The sequence below is a fragment of the Prionailurus bengalensis genome, chromosome D4 (genome assembly GCF_016509475.1).
Source record: "Prionailurus bengalensis isolate Pbe53 chromosome D4, Fcat_Pben_1.1_paternal_pri, whole genome shotgun sequence".
Taxonomy (NCBI): domain Eukaryota; kingdom Metazoa; phylum Chordata; class Mammalia; order Carnivora; family Felidae; genus Prionailurus; species Prionailurus bengalensis.
This window is the reverse complement of record NC_057359.1, coordinates 30,671,039-30,698,442: the sequence shown is the minus strand read 5'-3', so window position 1 is coordinate 30,698,442 and position 27,404 is coordinate 30,671,039. Positions and strand designations below refer to the sequence as shown.

Sequence of the window (27,404 nt, the reverse complement as noted above, 5' to 3'; positions counted from 1 at the left end):
TTTATGTAAAATAAAATTTTATTTATATAAAATAAAACTCTAAAAGCTATAAAATTAGAAATACCTTTTTTTTTTTAATTTTTTTTTCAACGTTTATTTATTTTTGGGACAGAGAGAGACAGAGCATGAACGGGGGAGGGGCAGAGAGAGAGGGAGACACAGAATCGGAAACAGGCTCCAGGCCCTGAGCCATCAGCCCAGAGCCTGACGCGGGGCTCGAACTCACGGACCGCGAGATCGTGACCTGGCTGAAGTCGGACGCTTAACCGACTGCGCCACCCAGGCGCCCCTATTGGCCCTAATTCTTATGAAGAACATATAAAGGGAAAGGTAAGCAACTCAGGACCATTTTATCCAGTGAAAAAGCAGGGTGTCAAATACTGTAAATAATGTAATCATATTTTTATGTATATGTTTATATTTTTGCATACTTAGGAAAAAAGACAGGATATAAACACACCAGGTTATTGCCAGTAGGTACCTCTATATGGTAGGATTACAGTATCTTTATTTTCTTTTCCATATTTTCCTTTATCTCCTAACTTTCTATAATAAGCATGATTCATTTTTTTTAGCCAGGAAAAGTTATTTAAAAATTATATGAAGAATATATTCCTATATAGGAATCTTCACAAAGTTGCATATAAATGCAACTGTCTACATGTTTCCATCCACATTGCTTTACTTAGAGGAAATATTGCAAACCAAACCTGTATAGCCTGTGTTCAAAGCACCTTGTACCACACACACAGTATCCATTTCACTAGGATTTGGCGCGGGGAGGGGGGGGGTGGTGGAAAGAGTAAAAGGAGAAAAACAATGTTTTATATATTTAATATATGTATTTAAAATATGGCTCAATATGCTTTTTGAAAGAATTTTAAGAATTGTTTAAACTAAAAACTTTGTAACTTAAATGTACACTGGTTTGCTTGCCAAATTGCTTTTATTTAGTGTACTGTTATCTTTTATTTTTCTAGAATGTTAATAGGTTTACTTGGGAAGTGTCCCAGAAATTCTGATGAAAAAAGTACAGCAAGATCAAAATCTTGGTAATTAGTAGCAAATATACACTGCTTTGAACTTATAAACTTTTATATCAAGCATATGAGGTCACACACACAAAATATATTTTAAATATCCAAATACTTTAATGTACATTCATGTATATATACATTAAACAATCATGTTTTTAACCAATAAAAACAAAATTCCTCATGACATTTAAAATTAAGCAATTTTGTGCTATTTTTTATAGTAAGGGAAGACTGGTGACCCAGATCCCTTTGCTGATTTTACACTTAAAACTGCTGAATCAGAGCTTACACAAAAATTCATATATTTATAAACTTACACCACATTTTTCTAAGATACACAAATGTTCTTTATGTGGCTTCAGGGAGGTTCAGTTACATAAATACAGTGCAGTGGTAAATTGCTGACCCAAACAAACATTTAAATCAAAAAATATTTCTGGTAGTTACTGTGAAATATGTAAACATGCTGCATACCCAATAATATACTAGACTCCAAATTTTGAAAACCTTCCTATAATATATACATGGAAATTACTGTTAAAAGAATACCATCTAGCCCTGTTATGGTGCTAATTATTTGCCAAGTAGTGTTCCAAGTGCTTTACATAGTGCTCTATAGAATTGACATCCCCATCATGCCCATTTCACAGAGAAGAAACATCTTTTTTCTTTTTATTAAATTAACTTTTTTAATTTTTTTTTTTAAAGTTTATTTATTTTTGAGACAGAGAGAGACAGAGCATGAATGGGGGAGGGGCAGAAAGAGAGAGAGACACAGAATCGGAAGCAGGCTCCAGGCTCTGAGCCATCAGCCCAGAGCCTGACGCGGGGCTCGAACTCACAAACCGTGAGATCCTGACCTGAGCTGAAGTCGGACGCTCAACCGACTGAGCCACCCAGGCACCCCTTAAATTAACTTTTAATAAGAAAGTGAGGAAACCATCAGGGCTAGAAGCAGAAACATGCCTTGAAGCCATGGGCTGCCCTGAAGTTTGTGCTCATCCAGGAATGTTCTTTGGCCAACTCAAAGGCTTTGTGTAGTAGAGAGTTAAGACTAAGACCACTGCCTAAAGTAGTGCCTGAGACCTAAGCCTGAGACCTGGGATCCCAGATCCATCCATAGACCAAGGATCCCAGTGAGGAAGTGTGTTGTAAGGTTCCTGCAGTGAACTACTGGGGCAACAAGAATTTTAATAACATGAACGTACATGTTTAAAAAATTTTTTTTGACATTTAATTTTGAGAGACAGCACAAGCAAGGGGAGGGGCAGAGAAAGAGGGAGACAGAATTTGAAGCAGGCTCCAGGCTCTGAGCTGTCAACACAGAGCCCAATGTGGGGCTCGAACCCACAAACAGATCATGACCTGAGCCGAAGTCACATGCTTAACCGACTGAGCCACCTAAGCATCCCTCTTAAAAAATTTTTTTTACTGGGGCGCCTGGGTGGCTTGGTCCGTTAAGCGTCCGACTTTGGCTCAGATCATGATCTCATGGTCCGTGGGTTCGAGCCCCACGTCGGGCTGTGTGCTGACAGCTCAGAGCCTGGAGCCTGTTTCAGATTCTGTGTCTCCCTCTGTCTCTGCCCCTCCCCTGTTCATGCTCTGTCTCTCTCTGTCTCAAAAATAAATAAACGTTAAAAAAAATTTTTTTTTAATTTTTTTACTAAAAAATTTTTTTCTTAATGGACTGCATGTTTAAAAACCAAATGCTTTTGTTTCTCAAGAAGATTGATGATAAGCTAGTAACCAGCATAAAATGATTATTTGTGTTACCATCTACCAGTGGGGCCAGAGTGATAACATGGACCATGTGAAACTTGGAGACAAGCTTTCTAAAGAAGAAACATCATCTACTCCAAAGTTACCAGTTATTTTAAGAGGAGTGTTCCAGAAAATAATTAAAGATGTACAGTTACATAAGGTACATTTACACATCATTCTGTGAACATTTATTTTTCATTTATTTTTTTTGAGTAGACTCCATGCCCAACATGGGGCTTGAACTCACAACCCTGAGATCAAGGGTTGCATGTTCTACCAACTGAGACATTCATGCACACCTAGTTTTAATTTAGAACAGAGTCCTTTTAAATTAATTTTGCTCATTTTCACTTCCAAGTTTTCTTGTACCCGTATAAAAAGTGGAATGGCAGCTATTCATATATTAGCTCTATTAGCAGAAAACTTTGAAAACAGTTCCCAGATGCCAGTTTTATATCAGTATTATATAAATCTAAATGATTACATACTGTGATAAAAACAATGTTCATACTAAATTATGAAATCTATGGAGCACAGTGTACTTGGAACTTGGTTGTGATATATATATGTGATATATATATGATATATCACATATATCATATATATATATAATTGTGTCCAAGTTGTCAGTCAAAATAAATATTATAGTTGTTAAAATTTATTAAATTTTTTGGGGCGCCTGGGTGGCGCAGTCGGTTAAGCGTCCGACTTCAGCCAGGTCACGATCTCGCGGTCCGTGAGTTCGAGCCCCGCGTCGGGCTCTGGGCTGATGGCTCAGAGCCTGGAGCCTGCTTCTGATTCTGTGTCTCCCTCTCTCTCTGCCCCTCCCCCGTTCATGCTCTGTCTCTCTCTGTCCCAAAAATAAATAAACGTTGAAAAAAAAAATTAAAAAAAATTTATTAAAATTTTTAAAACATTTTTATTGTGATAAAATATACATAAAAACTTACCATCTTAACCATTTTTAAAATCTACAGTTCATAACATTAAGTATACTCATAGTGTTATGTAATCATCACCACTACCCATCTCCAGAATTTTGTCATCATCTCATACTGAAACTCTGTACCCATTAAATAACTCTCATTGCTCCCTGCCCATAGCCCCTGGTAATCACTGTTCTGCTTTCTGCCTCTGTAAATTTATGGAGTCATACAATATTTATCATTTTATGTCTGTCTGATTTCACTTAGCATAAAGTCCTCAAGGTTCATCCATGTTGTAGCATGTACCAGAATTTCATTCCTTTTTAAGGCTAAATTATATTCTATTGTATGTATAGACATTTTATTTATCCATTCATCCCTCAGTGGACATTTAGGTTATTTCTACTTTTGGGCTATTGTGAATAATGTTGCTGTCAACCTTGGTATACAAATATGTTTGATTCCTTTCTTTCAATTCTTTTGTGTATATATCCAGAAGTGGAATTGCTGGATAATAGGGGCATTCTGTGTGTAAGGAACTGCCATACTGTTTTCCACAGAAGCTGCACCATTTTATGTTCCCACCAGCAATGTACAAGGGTTCCAATTTCTCTATATCCTCACCAGCATTTGTTTCTAGTTTTTAAATTTCTTTAAATGTTTATTTATTTTTGAGAGAGAGACAGCGCGCGCAGGGGAGGAGCAGAGAGAGAGGGAGACACAGAATCTGAAGCAGACTCCAGGCTCTGAGCTGTCAGCACAGAGCCCCATGCAGGGCTCGAACTCACAAGCCATGGGATCATGACCTGAGCAGAGTCAGCTGCTCAACCAAACCACCCAGGAACCCCTCTTGTTTTTTTTTTTATAATAGCCATTCTTATGGGTATAAAGTGGTACCTCATTGTAGTTTTGACAAAATTTACCAATTTTTAAACATGTATACACATAATAACCAAAAGAAAAAATATCTATGAGCAGCTGATGTTAAATAATTAAAAAAAAAAAAAGCATGGCAGCCTGGACCTTCAACAACAAAATCCACTATTGAGCAGACATTAGAAACATTTGGAGTGTTAAAGAACAGTTTTGTAAATCAACCTGTGTTGTCCTGATTGTGGATATTTTTTTCTTTTTTTGTGAATGGGTCCTTACATGTTTTGATTTCTATTGTTTAAGTTGGAAATCTTTAGTGAGTTTATTTAATGAATGGTGTGCCAAAAAACTTTCATTTTGAACTTTTAGCAAATCATATGATTGAAAACAAACCTTACAAATAGGAAGACATTGAAATCTGGCTTTTAAATGAGAAGGAAACTAAACAGAATAAATAATTGAAAACTCAAATAGAATAAGATTTAATTTTGAAAGAATGAAATGGAGGGGCACCTGGTTGGCTCAGTTGGTAGAGCATGCCACTCTTGATCTCAGGGTCATGAGTTCAAGCTCCACATTGGGTATAGAGCTAACTTTAAAAAAATAATAATGAAATGGAAAAAAAAAGGAACAAAATGGCCTCTGATTATTTACCATAAAAATATGGTAGAACATTCAAAAGAATTTTAAGTGGAGAATTTATTTGATGAGTTTTATCTTGTAAAAATTATGTGTTGAAGAAAGGTACTGAGTGGAAGCAAAAGACAGTACATATTTGAAAATGTTAGGGCTGTAATATTTTTTGGTATCAAAAAAAATGGACTTTAGGGGCGCCTGGGTGGCTCAGTCAGTTAAGCATCCAACTTTGGCTCAAGTCATGATCTCACAGTTCATGAGTTCAAGCCCCTCATCAGGCTCTGTGCTCACAGCTCAGAGCCTGGAGCTTGTTTCAGATTCTGTGTCTCCCTCTCTCTCTGTCTCCCTGCCCCTCCCTGTCTCTCTCTAAAAAATAAATAAACATTTTTAAAAATGGCCTTTAAATACCCTCCATTTAACAATATTTTTCTGGAGTTTACCAGGTACTTCAGTACCTAAAGAGACAGTATATTTTCCATTTGAAATGTGGACTACAGAGAAAAATCAAATGAAGAGGTCTACAATTCCAAGTCAATTAACTATAAAATCCAACATTAGAGAAGGTTGCAGAGAATTTTATTTAAATGAAATTAAAAATAATTTAAATTAAAAATAAAACAATATTTAAAAAATAGTTTTCAGAAAAATACCAATGACTTGGCATTAGAGACAGACTCAGCTTAGAAATGGACTGAAGTATATAAATATGTATAATTTAGAATTTTTAGAAAGTATTTTTAAAATATTTTTGGGGGGCATCTGGGTGGCTCATTAGGTTGAACATCGGACTCTTGATTTCAGCTCAGGTCATGATCCCAGGCTCATGGGATCAGGCCCTACATTAGGCTTAGGCTCTGTGCTGAGCATGGAGCCTGCTTAAGATGATCTCTCTCTCTACCCCTCTCCCCTGCTCATGCTCTTTCTCTCCTCTAAAAAAAAAAAGAAAAGGCTGCCTGGGTGGCTTAGTAAGTTAAGCATCCGACTTTGGCTTGAGTCATGATCTCACAGTTTGTGAGTTTGAGCCCCACATCAGGCTCCCTACTGTCAGCACAGAGCTTGCTTCAGATCCTTTGTTCCCTGCCCCCGTCCCTTCCCTGCTTTCTCTCTCTCTGTCTGTCTCTCTCTCAAAATAAAATAAACTTAAAAAAAAAGAATACACTAAAATAAAATAGTTTTTGAATAGAACAATTTTAGATGCCCCTTAACATTGAAACAATTGTCAGTCAATAAGTGTTTCAATAAATTATTTTATTTTTATGTATATTTAATTTTTATTAATAAACAATTATTTTCACATCTTTTTTCACTCTCAAATGTTTGGACCATAAATTATATGGCCACCTTACTGATGATCTTCATTGATGGATGAAGCAAATAAAATAATAGTAAGAATAAAGAATAGTTGAATAATGCAAATAATAAATTGATTTAATGAACAAATGTAAAACAATAGGTTAAAAATAAAAATCCTATCTTTCTCAAGAACACATGAAACATTAACCATATATTATCCTTAAAGTATAGCTCAATAAATTAAAAAATTCAAGTTTATACAAACCATGTTCTATAGGTGTCACAATACAACTGTATTTGGGGTGCCTCGTGACTCTTGATTTCGGCTCAGGTTATGATCTCACAGTTTGTGAGATCAAGCCCTGCGTGGGGCTTCAGTCTGATAGCTCAAAACCTGCTTGGGATTCTTCCTCTTTCTCTCCTCTCTGCTGTTTCCCTCCCTCTCCCTCCCCACGTGTACCCAGGCTCACAAAAAAAAAAAAAAAACAAACAAAAAACCCCACAATGTAACTATATTAGAAATCAATACCAAAATCAAACCAAACCCTCTGTAGACATTTTTTTTTAATAAATTTTTTTTTCAACATTTATTTATTTTGGGGACAGAGAGAGACAGAGCATGAACGGGGGAGGGGCAGAGAGAGAGGGAGACACAGAATCGGAAACAGGCTCCAGGCTCTGAGCCATCAGCCCAGAGCCTGACGCTCGAACTCCTAGACCGCGAGATCGTGACCTGGCTGAAGTCGGACGCTTAACCGACTGCGCCACCCAGGCGCCCCTCTGTAGACATTTTTAAAAAATTTTTTTGAATGTTTATTTTTGAGAGAGAGAAACACAGAACATGAGCGGGGGAGGGGCAGAGAGAGACGGAGGCACAGAATCCAAGGCGGCCTCCAGGCTCTGAGCTGTTAGCACAGAGCCTGACATAAGGCTCAAACTCATGAACTATGAGATCATGACCTGAGCCACAGATACTTAACGGACTGAGCCACCCAGGCACCCTTGTAGACATTTTTTTAAGTAGTCTCCAAGCCCAGCATGAAGCCCAACATGGGGCCTTAGCTCACAACGCTGAGATCAAGTCCTGAGCTGAGATCAAGAGTCAGACCCTTAACCTACTGAGCCACCCAGGCACCCCTAGTCATTTTTAATTAAAAGAAAAAACAACGCTAAAACTTCATGGGACAAAGAAAATGTGATAGATGTGAAGAATTAGAATTGAATAGTGACAATAACTTGTGGAATTCTTAAAAAATGGTATTTTAATGTAAATTTATACCCCTAAACTCTCATATTAGAAAAGAAAAAAAAGGGCTAGAAATTAATAGACTAAGTGTTCAACGTTAAGAAGTTAAGAAAGCAACAAACTAAACCCATATGAAAAACAATGAAAGGAGCTAAGTAAGGAGTGGCAATTGATTAAATATCAGACAGAGATACAACAGGGCAACTCCATAGGCTAAATTTGCTAATAAAGTAGACAAACCTGTGGCAAAGCTGTTGAAGGAAAAAGAAGGTACAAATATTAGAAATAAAAAAGGGACAACTACAAAGATAGCAAAGATTAAAAACACTCTGAACTTTATGCTAATAAATTTGAAAATTTAGAGAAAAAGAATGTTTTATTTAAATAACTTTAAATAACTGTTAAAAGTCTTTAAGGGGCACCTGGGTGGCTCAGTCGGTTAAGCGTCCGACTTCAGCTCAGGTCGCAATCTCGTGGTCTGCGAGTTCGAGCCCCGCCTCGGGCTCTGGGCTGATGGCTCAGAGCCTCGAGCCTGCTTCCGATTCTGTGTCTCCCTCTCTCTCTGCCCCTCCCCCGTTCATGCTGTGTCTCTCTCTGTCTCAAAAATAAATAAACGTTAAAAAAAAATTAAAAAAAATAAATAAAAATCTTTAAAAATAGAATACCTATATAGCCTTAAAACTCTTTTTTAAAGGAAGTGATTTTTTTAGGTTTATTTTTATAGAGAGAGAGAGCGCAAGTGCATGGGGGAGGGGAAGGAGAAAGGGAGAGAGAATTCCAAACAGGCCCTGTGCTGTCAGCGAGGAGCACCATGCAGGGCTCAATCCTACGAACCATGAGACCATGAATGACCTGAGCCAAAACCAAGAGTCTGACGCGCAACCAATGGGCCACCCATGTGCCCCTAGACTTATAATCATTTATTTATTTATTTATTTATTTATTTATTTATTAACATTTATTTGTTTCTGAGAGAGAGACAGAGCATGAGCAGGGGAGGGACAGAGAGAGAGGGAAACACAGAATCCGAAGCAGGCTCCACTCTCTGAGCTGTCAGCACAGAGCCTGACTGGAGGCTCTAACCCACAAACTATAGGATCATGACCTGAGCCAAAGTCAGACACTTAACTGACTGAGCCACCCAGGCGCCCCTATAACCATTTAAAATTGAATCAGTAGTTGAAGATCAGCAGTTCCTTCCCACAAAGAAAACACCCAGATGAAGAAGGTTTAGTAAGAATTTGAATTCTACCATTTTTTTAAATCAAATTTTTAAGGAAGTAAAGACACTTGCAATCTTTTTTTTTTTTTTAAGTTTATTTATTTTGAGAGAGAGTGAACGAGTGGGAGAGGAGCAGAGAGAGAGGGAGAGAAAGAGATAATCTCAAGCAGGCTCTGTACTATCAGTTCAAGAGCCTGACGCAGGGCTTGAACTCACCAACTGTGAGAACATGACCTGAGCCAGTCAAATGTCAGCCACTCAACTAACTGAGCCATCCAGGAGCCCCAACACTTCCAATCTTATACAAACTTTCTGAGAAGAGAAAATGAGGCTAATTTTACCTTGTTTTACTTCAATCAGAGTAGGATAATATAAGAATGGAAAATTATAGGTTGGACTCTCCCATAAATAAATGAAAAATTCCTAAGTTGTATATTGGCAAACAGAATCAAACAATATGTAAAATATTTAATTTACCACAGTAAAGTAGGGTTTATCCCAGAAATGCAAATTTTATTTTACAGTAAAAATTAAAATAATTCACCATATTAATACATTCAAGGAAGAAAAAAATGCATAGTTATTTCAAAGAAACAGAAAAAACATGATAAAATTTAGCATCTGTTTATACTTAAAAAAAAACAATTTTAAGCAATCTAGGAATTAAAGACAATTTCCTCAATCTGATAAAAACTGTCTGCCAAAAACCTTCAACATTTATTATATTTAATGGAAAAATACTATAACTCTTCCTTTGAAAAAAGGAATATGATGAGGGTGCCCACTATTACTGCTAGTTTTTGACATTATACCAGAGTTCTAGCCAGTGCAAAACCACAACAAAACTAACAAATAAAGGTATAAGATTTAGAAAAGAAGAACTAAAACTCTCTCATTTATTATATATGCCATGACTGTCTATGTAGAAAAACAAAACTAATCTAAAGACAAATTCTTGGGGCACCTGGGTGGCTCATTCGATTAAGCATCCGACTTCGGCTCAGGTCATGATCTCGCGTCCATGAGTTCGAGCCCCACGTCGGGCTTTGTGCTGACAGCTCAGAGCCTGGAGCCTGTTTCAGATTCTGTGTCTCCCTCTCTCTCTAACCCTCCCCCGTTCATGCTCTCTCTGTCTCAAAAATAAAAAAAAATAAACGTTAAAAAAAATAAATTGGGTTATTTCTCAAAAAAAAAAAGACAAATTCTTAATAAGTTGCTGGATGTGATATGAATATTCGATTTAGTTTGAGTTGCTATAAGCCCTTAATTATGAACAGGAAAACTGATTTTAAAATCATTTATAGGGGCGCCTCAGTGGCTCAGTTGGTAAAGCCTGCAACTCGGCTCAGGTCACCTGATCTCACGGTTTGTGGGTTAGAGCTCTGCATCCAGCTCTGTGTTGACAGCTCAGAGCCTGGACCCTGCTTCAGATTCTGTGTCTCCCTCTCTCTCTGCCCCTCCCCCGCTCACACTTGGTCTCTCTCTCTCTCAAAAATAAATATTAAAATGTTTTTTAAAACACCTATAAGAGCAATAAAACATATAAGGGACCCAGGAATAAATCCAACATGTTAAACCTTTACAAGAAAATTGTACAGTGAAACCTAGGTTTGCTAGCATAATTTGTTCTAGAAACATGCTTGTAATCCAAAGCACTTTAATATTAAAGCAAATTTCAAGAACCATTGGCTCAGTTGTGTTCATGTGGCAACACATACTACTTGTATTGCAAGACATCACTGGTTTATCAAGTTGAAATTTATCAGAAACATTTGCTCGTCCTGCAAAACACTCACAGAACAAGTTACTCCCAATCCAAGGTTTTACTGTATCTTTATTAAAGAATTTTTTTAGGGGTGCCTGGGTGGCGCAGTTGGTTAATTGTCTGACTTCAGCCAGGTCACGATCTCGCGGTCCGTGAGTTCGAGCCCCGCGTCAGGCTCTGGGCTGATGGCTCAGAGCCTGGAGCCTGTTTCCGATTCTGTGTCTCCCTCTCTCTCTGCCCCTCCCCCGTTCATGCTCTGTCTCTCTCTGTCCCAAAAATAAATAAAAGCTGAAAAAAAAAATTTTTTTTTAAATAAAAAAAAAAGAATTTTTTTAAAGATTTGATAAATCCAGAGATAATATATTCATGGAGAAGAATTCTCATTATTTTAAAAATGTTAGCTGTTTCCAAAGTGGTCTACAGATTCCTAACAGAATCCTTACCAAGTTTTTCATGGAACTTGAAATGCTCATTCTAAAATTTATGTAGAGGAACAAAAGCTAAGACATTCCTAAAAAACAAGAGTCAAGAAGTGGCTCCTTCTATGAGAAATCAAAATGCAGAATTAAGTCATAGCAATTAAAAGATTGTGTGAAACTGGAAGGGCATATATAGAGAGAGGAATGTAATAGAATGGAAAGCTCAGAAACAGACAAACATATATAGACACTTGACACGCTACAGATAACTGGAGAAAGAATAGAGTAAATAAGTGGTCCTGGGATATCTAATTATCCACAGGAAAAGAGAAATACAGTAGTGCAATATTTGTAAGCCACTGTTTTTCAAATCACAATATCATCAGATTGTGTGGTATGACCTCAGGCAAAGACATTCCTGTCAGGAGTGACATTCCAAGGGTTTGGAGATTAAGAAGCTAAGGGCAAAGGCCAGACCTCTTTTGTGGGAAGATCACATTCTTTAGTACACAACTACAAATTCATAGGGAAAAATCTCATAAATGGTGAATAAATATATGAAAAAAGTTTCCAACTTCACTAATAAACTAAATCCACAATAATATACCATTTTATACTCAGGAATTTGGCAAAAATAAAAAGTGTGACAATACCAAGTGTTGAGGATATGGGTACACTGATAAAACATAAACTGGAAAAACAATTTGTGGAGCAATTTGGCAATACCTAGGAAAATGGAAAACATGTATAGCTCTAGAGCCAGTCTTCTATAAAACAGATAAAATGCACAAATATATCTACAACAACATTGCTTGGCATAGCTATAAATTGGTAACATCCTAAATGTCTATTACCAGGATGATGAATTGTGGCATAATGTTTTAAGAAATATATATTAAAGATACTTACATATGTCTTACAGTCTTAAAAAAATGCAAGGCAATCATAAATAGTAAATTAAGGAGAATAAATATCTTTGGGGAGATAAAGGTGGAAATGATTATTAGAGTGGCACAGAAAGGGGGTTTGGCTGAGTTAGCAAAATTTTATTTTTTTAAAAAACTATATTAATTTTTTGTAAAGATTTTATTTGTAAGTCATCTCTACACCTAACATGGGACTCAACTTACAACCCCGAGGTCAAGAGTTGCATGTTCCTTGGAACACCTGGGTGGCTATGTCAGTTAAGCATCCGACTTCAACTCAGGTCATGATCTTGTGGTTCGGTTTGTGAGTCTGAACCCCGCATTGGGCTCTGTGCTGACAGCTCAGAGCCTGGAGCCCGCTTTGGATTCTGTGTCTCCTTCTCTCTCTGCCCCTCCCCTGCTCATCCTCTATCTCCCAAAAATAAAAATTAAAAAAAAAAAGGGGGCGCCTGGGTGGCTCAGTCAGTTGAGCATCCGACTTCAGCTCAGGTCATGATCTCCTCATTCAGGAGTTCAAGCCCCGCGTCAGGCTCTGTGCTGACAGCTCAGAGCCTGGAGCCTGCTTCAGAGTCTGTGTCTCCTCTCTCTCTGTCCCTCCCCCACTCATGCTCTGTCTCTCTCTCTCTCAAAAATAAGTAAACATTAAAAATTAAAAAAAAAAAAAGAGTTGCATGTTCCACCAACTGAGCTAGCCAGGTGCCCTCAAAATTTCATTTCTTAGGTGATATAGTGGGTACATGGGTATCTGTTGTGTCATTCTTTATACCTTTTGTGTATAGTACTTTGAAAAGTGAATATATATGTGTGTTTACACACACACACACACACACACACAAATGTATTTAGCCTATTTTGTAGATGTATTAATTGGGTTGGCCTTACATTATTCCCTGATAATTGCCTTTATAGCCTAAATGTTGAAAGAGAGGGCAATCGACAGTTTTACATTTATGCAAAGAAAGTAGAAAAGCATTGTCTACATCTTTAAAACATGTAGGTTTACTAAGCTGTACATTCAGTTCCTTCCTAGAATAGCAACACAGGGGTGTCTTTCTTGTTTGGGATCTGTGCTGCAGTACTCTCTTACAGGTGATGCGGTCTGATCATCAGGGAAAAGATGTTTTCCAGGGCCTATTATATGTTAGGTATTGTGGAAGATTTAAAGGAAAGAAACAGCAGAATCTTTGCCTTTAATCATTCAGAATATATTTAGGGAGGGCAGGAAGAACATCAGGGAAAGTAACAAAATAGGGTAGTAAATGATAAACAGTCCTCTGCAGGGTGCAGAAAACCTCACAGTGATTTGAAGGTCTTGGAGGGGAAGGCAGGAGACTGGAGTGCTGGGAGGTTTGCACATGAATTTTTAAAAGCAGCTCACAAGGACCACAAGTGTAATTAGCCTTATTCATCATGATGAGCTATTTGATCAAAGCTCTTATGGAAGTAAAACTTGTTTCTAGAAAATTATTTTTAATATCACGCCAATCTTCTTACAATGCCATTTTTAAAAATAGGTAAGCACTCAGAATACTTTTAAGGTTTCTTTAGAAATCATTCCAGCTGTTATTTAACTTTAATCTGAGAGCAGCCTGTAATCACTGACATTTCCAGACTTTGACTCCTAAGGACTTAAAATGCCATATATGAATGTATTTACTAACTTGATGTAAATAAATAGCCTCATAATTCCAAGCAACATGCATACATGTCTCATATGCAGTTCATCATTTCTTCTGCTTAAACCCATACTTTCCTCTCCCTTTTTGTAGACTGAAAGCTCAGATTTTGAGATTTTGTTGCTCATGTCTATATAGGCAAGTATGAGGCCCTCCTGTGAATTAATACTGTGTGCCACACAAGGGGAAAACAAAGCAAAAGAAAATGCTTTCAAAAATGTATTGAAGGGGCACCTAGCTGTTTCAGTTGGTAGAGCATGTGACTCTTGATCTCAGGATCATAAGTTTAAGTGTCACACTGGATATAGAGATAACTTAAAAATAAAAATTTTAAATAAATAACTAATAAATAATGTACTGGAGACATTTTTCCAAAGATGACAAACAGATAGACAATGGGTACATGAAGAGACGATCAAATAACTAATCATCAGGGAAATCCAAATCAAAACCACAATGAGGTATCACCTCACACCTGTCAGAATGGCTAAAATCAAAAAGACGATAAATAACAAGTGTTGACAAGGATGTGGAGAAAAGGGAACTCTGGTGTACTGTTGGTGGGAATGTAAATTGGTGCAGCCACTATGGAAAACAATATGGAGGTTCTTCAAAATACTATAAGTAGAGCTACCAAAAGATCCACCAATTGCACTTCTGAATATTTATCCAAAAAAAAAGTGAAAACAGTAACTCAAAAAGATATCTGCACCTTCATGCTCACTGAAGCATTATTTACAATAGTCAAGACATGGGAGCAGTCTAAGTGTCCATCGATGGATGGATAAAGAAAATGTATACATATGTGTGTGTGTGTGTGTGTGTTGTGTGAATATATATGTGTGTATACATATATATGTATACACAACACACACACACACACACACACACACAAAGGAATATTACTTAGCCATGAAAAGAATGAAATCTTGCCATTTCCTGTTGACATGGATGGATCTTGAGGACATTAAAGTAAGTAAAATAGGTTAGATAAGAAAAGATAAATATGTCTGATTTCACTTATATGTAGAATATGAAAACAAAATAAAACCAAGCTCATGAATATAGAGAGTAGACTACTGGTTGCCTGTGGCATGGATAGGCAAAATGGGTGAAGGGAGTCAAAAAATACAATTTCCGTTTATAAAATAAATAAGTCATGGGAATGTAATGTACAGCATGATGACTCCAGTTAATAATACCTTTTTTTTTTTTTTTAATTTTTTTCAACGTTTATTTATTTTTGGGACAGAGAGAGACAGAGCATGAACGGGGGAGGGGCAGAGAGAGAGGGAGACACAGAATCTGAAACAGGCTCCAGGCTCCGAGCCATCAGCCCAGAGCCTGACGCGGGGCTCGAACTCCCGGACCGCAAGATCGTGACCTGGCTGAAGTCGGACGCTTAACCGACTGCGCCACCCAGGCGCCCTACCTTTTTTTTTTTAAGTTTATTTATTTTTGAGAGGGAGAAAGACAGAGCGTGAGAGGTAGAGAGAGAAAATCCCAAGCAGGATCCGCAGTAACAGTGCCCACTTTGGGGCTCATACTTACCAACCATGAGATCATGGCCTGAGCCGAAACCAAGAGTGGGATGCTTAACCAACTGAGCCACCCAGGCACCCCTCTAATTAATAATACCTTACTGCATATTTGAAAGTAGCTAGGAGAGTAAATCTTGAAAGTTCTTCATCACAAGAAAAACACATTTTGTAACTATATATGGTGACAGGTGTTAACTGGACTTATTGTGATGATTTTGCAATATATACAAATATTGAATCATTACATTTACATCTGAAACTAATATAATGTTCTGTGGATTATGCCTCAGTGAAAAAAACATATTAGAAACAATGATCCATGTATGTTGCATAGTTAGGAAAATTAAAATATAGTACCAGAACCATTCTGGCAGAAAGACCTGTGACCAAAGATAATAAAGTATCTTTCTGCCACTTCTTCAAGGAAAGAAAATGTATTCATTTATTAATGTTGAGAAATTATTCTAATATTGAGTTAGAATCTATGGGCTGCATTGTAATCACACATATCTCCATTAAAAACTATAAAATTCATTCTGTAAGTTTTCTTATGTCACTTTGTTTTAAGATATAAAAGTGAACCACTCACAGAGTATTTAATAACAGATATGTGCTTGAATATGCATAGACTATATCTGGGTACATAAAATATTGAATTTTGAGGTGGATATATTATCTATTTAATGAAGTTATTTTTGTAAGTAATAATCAAATTGTCTTGCATTATAACCTTCTCTAGATTAGTTAATACTAATTGGTTACAGAAGACTCAACTAAAAACAGTGCAACAAAGAATAGAAACCTCACTGCCTTATAATGCCAGTTCTCTTGTTTTCTTGAACAGTATTATTTTCTATTTCCCACACAGAAATCAAATATACTTACAGTGATAATCAGGCAAATATAAATTAAAACAATGAGATGGGGCACCTGGCTGGCCTAGCTGGTACTGTATGCAACACTTGATCTCAGGGTTGTGAGTTTGAGCCCCCACATTGGGTGTAGATATTACTTAAAAAAATAAATGCTATTTATTCTACTATATTTTATTTTTTTGAGGGAGAGAGTGCACAAGCAGGGGAGGGGCAAAGGGAAGAGAGAGAGAATCTTAAGCAGGCTCCATGCCCAGCATAGAGCCCAATGGGGTGCTCCATCTCACGACTATGAGATCATGACCTAAGCCGAAATCAAGAGTGGGATGCTTAACTGAGCCATTCAGGCACCCTGAAATGCTACTTCAAAACCAAACCAAACCAAACCAAACCAAACCAAACCAAACCAAACCAAACCAAACCAAACAAATGAGATGCCATTTTCCTACCATGTGACAGAGAGTGCTACCAGGAGCACAGGTCAGGCTGGGATTCAAAGGCAGTCAGAGAAGACCACACATCAGTTAACACTTAAATAGTTGTGAAAAAGCGTTTAAGAATTAGCCACACAGAAAAGTGGTGGTAAGGGCCTCCAGGAAGATGCTACAGCATGGGCAAATGCAAGAGTATGGGGGAGTATGGCACTTTGGGGACTCTGAGAGGGTATGTGGCAGAGCATACAAGGCAGTGAAGAAATCGCAGGAGATTTTGTAGATGAGACTAGAATCAGTTCTCAGAGGCCTTGAGTGTTTTTTAAATACTGTGACCAGGGGCACCTGGGTGGCTCAGTGGGTTAAGTGTCCGACATCAGCTCAGGTCATGATCTCAAAGTTCATGAGTTTGAGCCCCGTGTTGGGCTCTGTGCTGACAGCTCAGAGCCTGGAGCCTGCTTCCAATTCTGTGTCTCCCTCTCTCTCTGCCCCTCCCCTGCTCATGCTGTCTCTCTCTCAAAAGTAAATAAACATTAAAATTTTTTTTTAAATAATAAATACTATGACCCAGTAAAGACAGCTAGACCTTCTTGGAGGAATAACTGACTCCAGGGCAGGGAAAGGACAAGTTAAACCCTGAAAATCTTGTGCCAGAAAGTAAGAAAGCACTAAAAAATTGATGGGGACATGTCAAAAGGACACAGAAGCTAATATGAAGTGCTACCCACTAGTCAAATCTGAGACAATTTGAGCATCAAAATATATAGTGACGCTAAGGGATTATAATCCATTATAGAAAACTAGAAGTAAATCCATAATCTATCCACCTACTTACATGCATGCATACATGCATACACACATAGATACACATGCATGCATACATGCATGCACACATACATAAATGCACACATACATACACAGGAGAGAAAATAAAGCTCTTCTTTCTATAGAAAGCCAATAAATAAATGTAGAACATAATTAGAAAGTCACTATCTGTACCATTATTATAGTAACAACTGATTCAGAATCCTCAATGTGTACTAAATCACTGGGTGGAAGTTTGTGGTCTTAAACTATCTCCCCACAAATTATTAATTACAAAGGGAAAAGTTATACCTTTATAGTGGGAAAAATTGGCAGGCAACACCTTAATGAACCCAGTGATCAAAGTTCATTAATTACCCAGAATAAGGCAAACTGTCATCCTGGGCCTCCTTACCTGACACAGCAAGGATGCACCATCACAGTAGAAAACTCCTGCAAAAGTACACATCCTGAGCCTAATTGTTAGAAAAAGGATTGCTTCCTGGGTCAGGGAAAACCAATGCTATAAAGGACATTATTAGGACAATTGGTGAATTGTGAAGATGAACTAAACATTTGATAATTGTATTGTCAAGGAATGTTAAGTTTCCTGAATTTGACAATGACATTATGGTTATGTAGGAAAATGTTCCTGTTTTTAGGAGATAGAGGTCATGATGTCTGTAACATTTTCTCAGATGGTTCCCCCCTAGATTAACTTGTAGGTTTGACATTTTACATTTTCAAACTAAAATAAAATAATAATAAAGATGACTCTCATATAAATGTGTAGGATGGTCCAGAAGATGAATTCAAGACTCTCTAAATGGGGCAAGGGGCTGTGAGAACATTTTAGTTGATAAAATATGATCAGATTTACCATCTTGAAAGTTTACTATGGAGCAGGGTGGAGCACGGTCCAGAAAATGAACATGGTGGCCAAAAGACAAGTTTGATCTGCAAACTCTTCACTTGGAGTTTCTTTTCTTTTCTTTTTTTTTTTTTTTTTTTACTTTTTTTTTTTTACACGTTTATTTTTGAGAGACAGAGAGAGACAGAGCATGAGCATGGGAGGGGCAGACACAGAATCTGAAGCAGGCTGCAGGCTCTGAGCTATTAGCACAGAGCCTGATGCAGGGCTCGAACTAGCAAACTGCGAGATCATGACCTGAGCTGAAGTCGGATGCTTAACCAACTGAGCCACCCAGGCGCCCATCTTCACTTGGATTTTCCAAATACATTTTAACGTTATTTTGGCAGCTAGATTTAAGTCAGAAACATGTTCTTTTTAATATATTTGATAATGCATAAGCTAAAAAAAATTAAGCTATTAAACGTGAAAACATAATTTTTCTTTCCAGAAATATTATTAAATGACAACTCACTTTTATGGACAATTTCTAGAAGCTGACTGCCTATGTTATGGGTCATTTCAGCTGTTTTTGTCTTTGCAAAGCCCCTAACTTTGGATAAAGCAATTCACTACTCACTTGAATCTGCATTTAACAATGAAGTTAATGGAGAATCCAACTTAATCTGTTGATTTGTGCTCTAGTATCACTGAAGAGGGAAAAAATGATAGTGAAAACCTCCTACCATATAAGAATTAAAAACTATAGATCTGTGAGGGTTGCCTGGGTGGCTCAGTCAGTTGAGCATCTGACTCTTGATTTCAGCTCAGGTCATGATCTCACAGTTCGAGCCCTGTGTCAGGAGCTGCACTGACAGTGCAAACAAAGTCTGCTTGGGATTCTCCCTCTGTCCCTCCACTGCTTGCGCGTGCTCTCTCTCTCTCTCAAAATAGGGGCGCCTGGGTGGCTCAGTCGGTTAAGCATCCGACTTCGGCTCAGGTCATGATCTCACGGGTCCGTAGGTTTGAGCCTTGTGTCAGGCTCTGTGCTGACAGCTCAGAGCCTGGAGCCTGTTTCAGATTCTGTGTCTCCCTCTTTCTCTGACCCTCCCCTGTTCATGCTCTCTCTCTCTCTCTCTGTCTGTCTCAAAAATAAATAAACGTTAAAAAAATTTAAAAAAAATCAAAATAAACAAACAAACAAAATCCAAACCTATAGATCTATGTGTTTACTCTTTTCTGCCCTCCCTACTCCTATGGAAAACAGTGTGTGAGAGGGAGAACCAAGACTAGGCTAGGACCTCCTCATAGACAGGAAAATTTGTAGCAAAAAGACAGAAAAATCACCCAATATATTGGAATTGGTAGCCACTTCTCTTCCAAAGTCTTTGCAGGGAATACTCTCCCAGTCACAACAGGAGATAGAGAATAAATTGCTTTTACACTTTTACAGCTACAGAAGTGACTTGAAATTGATGCCTTTAATTTACTTCTAACTGTGTGGATAAGGGCAGAGTCAGACAAAGGATGTCTTTCTTGTCCTGCAACAATTGGAAAGATAAATGTGTGTAGTGAAGGTGAAGGAGGCTATTAGCTGCTTCACATTACCTGATTATCTCTGCTGATTCCTACCTGAAGCACACTCTGTCCTACCGCTACCAAGCCCCCCTGGGAGGAGGCCTGGTGGGGTGCAGCCAGGAGAAAGGGCCAAACTCAGGGACAGCTTGGGTCTGCGAATTCTGTATCCTAGTTATGTCTGAGGAAGAGGACCAAGACCTGAGCCAGCAGAGCCGATCCCTTTCAGTCATGTTGGGTGGGAGGGAAGGTTCAGAAACTTGAGGTATAGTGCCAAAGGGATGTCAGAGGTGGAGAGCAGCAAGCAGGGGCAAGGGAAGGGTGGCAGATGGATTGGAATGGCATGGGGGATTGTCTGGACACAGGCTTGACACAGGGAATCATGCTTATGATTGCATGGATGGTATTTCTATAAGGATCATTGATTCTGTATCTTGTTTTGAGTGGTGGTTATACAGGGGTATATAATTTTATTATTATTATTTTTATTTTTATTTATTTATTTATTTACAATTTTTTTTTAACGTTTATTTATTTTTGAGACAGAGAGAGACAGAGCATGAACGGGGGAGGGTCAGAGAGAGGGAGACACAGAATCTGAAACAGGCTCCAGGCTCTGAGCTGTCAGCACAGAGCCCGATGCGGGGCTTGAACTCACGGACCGCGAGATCATGACCTGAGCTGAAGTCGGCCGCTTAACCGACTGAGCCACCCAGGTGCCCCAGGGGTATATAATTTTAAAACTCACTGAACTAACATCCAGATCTTTGCTTCTATAACATGTTTATTATATTTCAAATTTTTAAAAGCCCATTGGAAATAAATACAGCAGGAAATTACTATAGCTGAAATCACAATCTTATGGTGTCCCCAGAGCTTACTGTGAACATAAGGTTAATAAATCTTCATAAGAGCCTCCTTTACACTTACAAAAATGAGGTGATGAGAGACTGCACTGCCCAAAACTCAAGACTAAAATAAAGAAAAGAGTTTAATTTCAAAGTTCTGTTGGGCCTTGGTGGAAATGAAAGTGTCCCAGATGTAGTGGCTTCTGCTTTGGTCAGACAGTAATAGGTATAATTTCTTTTGCCCCAGTAGGCCTCTGGGCCTTGTAAGAAGCCAGGAGGAGGAACTGAAATTAGTCTGGACAGTAATTTAAAATACTATCTCCCTTGTGAACAAAAGAAGCTGGAAGTGTATGTTTAACGAAAAAAAGTTTGCATTCCTATGGATTAGGCTGTATCTTCTCCTAGTAACAGTGGTAAAATACAGGAACAATACACAAAATCATGCTCATAATAAATGTGTCATGGTTTATTTACTGAAGGACTTAAATAAATTCAAAGACATATACATATATATATATATACACACACATATATACATACATATATATACATATATACATGTATATATATATATTTAAGTTTTAATTTATTTAAGTAATCTCTATACCCCATGTGGGACTTGAACTCATGACGCTAAGATGAAGAGTCGCACACTCTTCCCACTGGGCCAGCCAGGTATTCTTATACCTTTTCCTTTAATTACAGAAAATCAGTATTTTAAGAAATTCCTATTTAAAAATTCAATATTTAAATATATCAATTTTCTTCAAGTTAATCTAGAAATTGAATACTATCCCAGACAAAATCACAGAAAGAATTTTAAAATATGTAAGAATATAGGGGTACATGGCTGGCTCAGTCAGTAGAGCATGGTAAAGATTACTTAAAAATAAAATCTTGAAAATATAGAGAATATAGAGAAAAAATTGGCTTTGATTATGAAAAATTTTAAACATAAGAAAGTAGAAAGACAACGAAAAAAGAAATAACCATTACCTGGATTAAATAATTCTTAACATTCTGCCATAGTTGTTTTATAGGTAAATACATAGGTAAATGGATAGATAGAATGAGATAAAGAGTATATACTTACTGAACCATTTTACTTTTATTTACTTTTAAAAATTGTTTATTTTGAGTGAGTGAGAGAGAGAGAGAGAGAGAGAGAGAGAGAGAGAGAGAGAGAGAATGCACAAGTGGGAGGTTGGGAGGGAGAGAGAATCCCAAGGAGGTGCTGTGCAGCAAGCACACAGTCTGATGTGGGGCTTGACCAAATGAACCACGAGATCGCGACCTGAGCTGAAATCAAGAGTGGGATGCTCAGCTGACTGAGCTACCCAGGTGCCTCCTTACTAGACCATTTTAAAGCTTTATACTCAAATACTTTATCCATAATTCTTCAGTTATCAGTTGACTTGAGCTGCTATAACAAAGTATTATAGATTGGGTGGTTTTTTGAGTTTTTTTTTTTTTAAAGATTTTATTTTTAAGTAATCATCCAATGTGGGGCTCAAACTTACAACCCTGAGATCAAGAGTCACATGCTCTACTGACTGAGACCACCAGGCACCCCGAGACTGGGTGGTTTAAACAACAGACATTTATTTTTCACAATTCTGGAGCCTGGAAAGTCTAAGATCAAGGCGCTGGCTGATTTGGTTCCTTGTGAGGACTCTGTTTCCTGGCTTGCAGATGGCCACCTTCCAACTGTGTCCTCATATGGTGCACAGAGAGCCATCTCTTTTCTACTTCTTATATGAGTGATAATCAAAATATGAAGGCCACACCCTCTTGACCTTATCTAAACCTAATTATCTCCCAAAGGCCCCATCCCCAAAGACCATCACATTAGAGGTTAGGGCTTCAACATATAAATTGGGCTGGGAAGGGGTGGGGCACAATTCAGTCCACAGTACTAGAATAAGTCCATTCTTCTACATCATTGCATTATTATCATACCCCAAACATTTAACAATATTTCCTTAATATCACCTAATGCCCAGTCCATATTCAAATATCACCAGTTATCCAAAACATGTCATTTATAGCTGGTTTGTTCAGACCAGACACTATGCATTGCATTTGGTTTTATGGCTCTTAAGGTTCTTTTCATTTACCACACATCTTCTCATCCACTTGACCTCAGTTTTTTTCCCATGACATTTACCTGTTTAAGAGACAGACTTTGTAGAAAGTCTCACATGTTACACTGTTTTCTTAGAAGTCATTTAATTTGTTCCCTCCTCCCCCTTATATGTCCTGTAAGCTGAACTCAGATCTCAAGACTTGATTGGATTCAGGGTACTATTTTTCTCCTATTTTATTGGTGATGCTGTGTTCATCAAGAAGCACACAATCTCAGGGCGCCTGGGTGGCTCAGTTGGTCAAGCATCTATCTGACTCTAGGTGTTGGCTTGGGTCATGATCTCAGTGCTGACAGCACAGAGCCTGCTTGGGATTTTCTCTCTCCTTCTCTCTCTGCCCTTCCCCACTCTCTGTGTGTGCCTATGCATGTGTGTGCGTGCTCTCTCTCTCAAATAAAAAAGAAAGGAGACTAGAATCAGGCCATAGTATATATGAGAACTGTAAATATTTATGGGTAGCATTTCAAATTAATGGGAAAAAGATGTGCTATGTGATAAAAAAGTGTTGGGAAAGAATAGATCCCTACTTTATCCTATATCCTCCAAATAAATTCCAGGTGGATTAAAGAGCTAAATATAGTAACATCTCTAAAAGAAATAGAAAATAAAGAATACTTTAAAAATATTGGGACACAAAAAATAAGGTACAATTCTTAGAAACCTTAAAAAAAGGACTGGTAAGGGGCACCTGGCTGGTTCAGCGGAGCATGCAACTCTTGATCTTGGGGTCATGAGATCGAATACCATGTTGGTGGAGAGATTACTTAAATGACAAAATCTTAAAAAAAAAAAGGACTGGTAAAATTGATCAGACATTAAAACACATACAACTTGTGCAGCAACATGAACAGAGCAATATGACAAAGATTAAGTAATATCAGTAAGACTGAAGAGCTGATATCTATAATATATAATCAACTCTTACCAATCTAAAAGAAAATGAAAACAAATGGAGACATGAGCAAACAACATGAATAAGAAATTCTTAGAAAATATACTGAGCACTTTATAATATGTTCAGCTTTACTAGTGATGAGAGAAATGCAGTGAAAATTACAGTAAGCTGTTACTTTTTATTCTCAAACTTAAAAATATTGATTATATCTAGTGATCTCAAGGATGTGCAGAAAAAAGTACTCTAAAATATTATTGGTGTCTATCAAAATTTAAAAGGTGGTCACTCTTCGATTCATCCACCTCCTGTGGATATACATATGTTAGGATATTCAATGCAGAGCTGTTTGTAATAATACCCCCCACTACAACCTAAGTGTCCATCCATAGGAAAATAAATTATGGAAAACATACAAGGGAAATCTATGCAGCCATTAGAGTCAATGGAGTTGGCTATAAAGACAAGGAAAATGTTCAGGATGCAGTATTAAGTAAAAAAGAAAAAAAAACAGTTTATAGAACAATATGCACACTATGAAACAATTTATTAAAAATTCTTTCAAATCTAAATACAGACTATTAAAGGTGTAGGGTAGGATTGGGGTATAAGGGTGAAGAAGAATTTTATATATACAACTATGTATGTATTTCTGCTTATTTATGTTTTTTAAAAATACAATAACATGTACATGCATTATTTGCTCATTTGGGATAAAAACAAAGAAAAAGAAAAATACCTCAAGAATCTTTGAGGTAAAAAGACCCTATCACAAAGTAAGACCCAGATTTTAGAAGCCACTGGTGAGGATGAGCATGTATATTCATTTCATCCTGGGAGAAACATTTAGCCAAGGAGAGCATGGATGTGCTGATCTTCATGCATTCTTTTCCATTTCTCTCAAGATTACTAAATTCTACTCCACTGATACATTAAACATCTGACAGTCTGTCAAATGCATGCTAGCATTTTTCAAAAGGTAAAGTGAGAGAGAGAATGAGTTGGGTACTGCTCAGTCAGTGCCCTAGGCACAGGCCTAGTCTTTGGGGTAAAAGCATCCTTAGTCGTTCTCTGATCTCAAGACTCAATATAACCAGAATTCTCACCATTCTCTAGCCTCTTCCACGCCAGCATGACATTATTATTATTGTTGTCGCTGTTGTTATTGTGTGGGAGGAAGTGTACATAATAAAAAAACAAATTAACATCAGGAATATTGTTTTAAAAATCTGTATTGGTAGCATGTGGTCTGAGGTCCCCAAATTTAATAAAAATGTATGACATTTATACAACTTTACAGGTTATTTCAAAACCTACCTGCAAGGAAAGATCCCTCCAAACTCTGTCCTCAACCTGTGAAGAATGGTGTTGGCCCCAAGAAAGAGCCCTGGGTTTTCAAACCAAACTCACTGCAGGACCTGGGATAACTGCTTTGCCCTGTCAAATGAGGGATTCCTCACCCACAAAATAAAAACAATAATATCTAACAGGGCATCTAAACCCCTAGCACTGTGTCCAGCATGTGGTAGTAGCTTTCTAAATATTCATTTTTTCCCCTTTTTACAATTCTAAGAGATTTTCAGTCTCAGGGTCAGGAATATGGAGGATTTCAGATTAATGCTGAGATTACCAAAATATCCAATGAAATAAAATCAACTTTTTTTTTTTTAAGATTTTATTTTAGGGGCACCTGAGTGGTTCATTCAGTTAAATGTCTGATTCTTGGTTTCAGCTCAGGTCATGATCTCACAGTTGGTAGGATCAAGCCCCCACACTGTGCTCTATGCTGACAGCATGAAGCCTGCTTGGGATTCTCTCTCTCTCCCTTTCTCTCTCTGCCCCTCCCCTGCTCATGCTCTCTGTCTTTCAAAAATAAATAAATTAAAAAAAACATTTTAGTTTTAAATTTTATTTATTTTTAAGATTTTATTTTTAAGTGATCTCTACACCCAACATGTGGATTGAATTTACAACCCCAAGATCAAGAATCGCATGCTCTATGGACTCAGTCAGGTGCCACTAAACCAGTCTTTTTAAATATGCTAGTGAAGACTTCAGTGTCTATTTTCCCATATACCTGCCACCTAAACCCTTTAGCTTTATGGAAATTTGACCTTAAAGAAAATTACTTATCTTCACATAATTAAAGCTGTAATTCACTTATTATTTGAAATTGAAACTTACTGTCATTTGAAAAAAAGTTTTTTTTTTTTTTTAGGATTTTACTTTTAGTGGTACCTAGGTGGCTCAGTCATTGAGGGACTCACTCTTGGTTTTGGCTTGGGTCGTGATTCACAGTTTGTGGGATTGAGCCCTGCGCTGGGCTCTATGCTGACAGCACCGAGCCTGCTTCTGATTCTCTCTCTCTCCCTCTCTGCACCTCCCTGGCTCTCTCTCAAAATAAATAAACTTTTTAAAAAAAAAATTTTTTTTTTTAACATTTATTTATTTTTGAGACAGAGAGAGACAGAGCATGAACGGGGGAGGGGCAAAGAGAGAGGGAGACACAGAATTGGAAGCAGGCTCCAGGCTCTGAGCCATCAGCCCAGAGCCCGACGCGGGGCTCAAACTCATGGACTGCGAGATCGTGACCTGAGCTGAAGTCGGACGCCCAACCGACTGAGCCACCCAGGTGCCCCGAAATAAACATTTTTTTAAAAATATTTATTTTTAAGTGCTCTCTACATCCAACATGGAACTCCAATTTACAACCCTGAAATCAAAGGTCACATCATGCTCTAGGGACTGAGACAGCCAGGTCTTCTGTCCTTTGACATTGTAATGTAATGTATCTATGGACCAGTTTCTACTAATTTTAGGGTAAGATTTCAAATTTTCAGAGTATGACTTAACTAAAATATACATCTAAAAAATCTTCTATAATTGTATTCTTTTCAGGGTGAATCTACCTAGGACAAAGGAATATTTTGGAGAACTTCTTCCCTAGTTCTTTTGCTTTTCACTGTGCTGCCCATAATGCTGAAGATTATAACCAGATGCATCTGTTTTCTAAGCTCAGACAAGTCAAGGAAAGACAACTGGAATCTTGAAGAATGTTTCAGTATCCACTCCAGCCCTGCACTGTCACTTCTGTGGGTTCCCATGTCCTCACTGTGAAATGGCAGCCTTGGACCAAATATTGTCTAAAGTGCTTTCAAGCTCTAAAATTTTATGATCAATGGTCAAACAGTGAACAATAAACTAACCAATCAACCAAGCAAACTGAACTACATTTCTTATGGCCAATTTCTCAGAGCTTAGAGATTAGCTTATTAAATGTCAGTAAGAGTCAAATTACTCAAGAGAAGTGCCACACATGAAAACAAATATCGTAGAAAGGCCACTTTTCTGTCACTACCTAAACATGACCTAAAAAGAAAATATAAACAGGGTTTAAAATTTCGATGTGTGAGAGCAAGGTTAAGTGTCAGACTTTGCCTCAGGTCAAGAAAGAGAGACAACCCCACAGTTTGCAAGAGTTGGTGAGTTTGAGCCCTGAATCGGGCTCTGTGCTTATAGCTCAGAACCTGCAGCCTACTTTGGATTTTGTATCCTCCCCTCTCTCTGGCCCTACCCCGCTTGTGCTCTCTCTCAAAAATAAATAAACGTTAAAAAAATAAAATAATTTCAGTGTGTGTACTTAGTGTATGGATTTCCTATTCCTAAG

At 37.7% G+C, this 27,404-nt stretch overlaps 1 protein-coding gene across 2 annotated transcripts in view; it reads left to right on the top strand.

Annotated features, from left to right (window-relative positions):
- PRXL2C (peroxiredoxin like 2C) overlaps positions 1 to 26,959 on the top strand; it is a 36,887-nt gene extending 9,928 nt beyond the window's left edge. The window contains exon 6 of one of the 2 annotated variants that reach the window (XM_043567282.1): positions 26,636 to 26,959. In XM_043567282.1, the coding sequence (XP_043423217.1) occupies positions 26,636 to 26,640 (5 nt within the window). In that variant the 3' untranslated portion in view covers positions 26,641 to 26,959. Of the gene's footprint in view, positions 1 to 112; positions 159 to 26,635 lie in introns of those variants that run through there. The other variant, XM_043567281.1, reaches the window with a different exon arrangement.
- Positions 26,960 to 27,404: the final 445 nt, after the last annotated feature.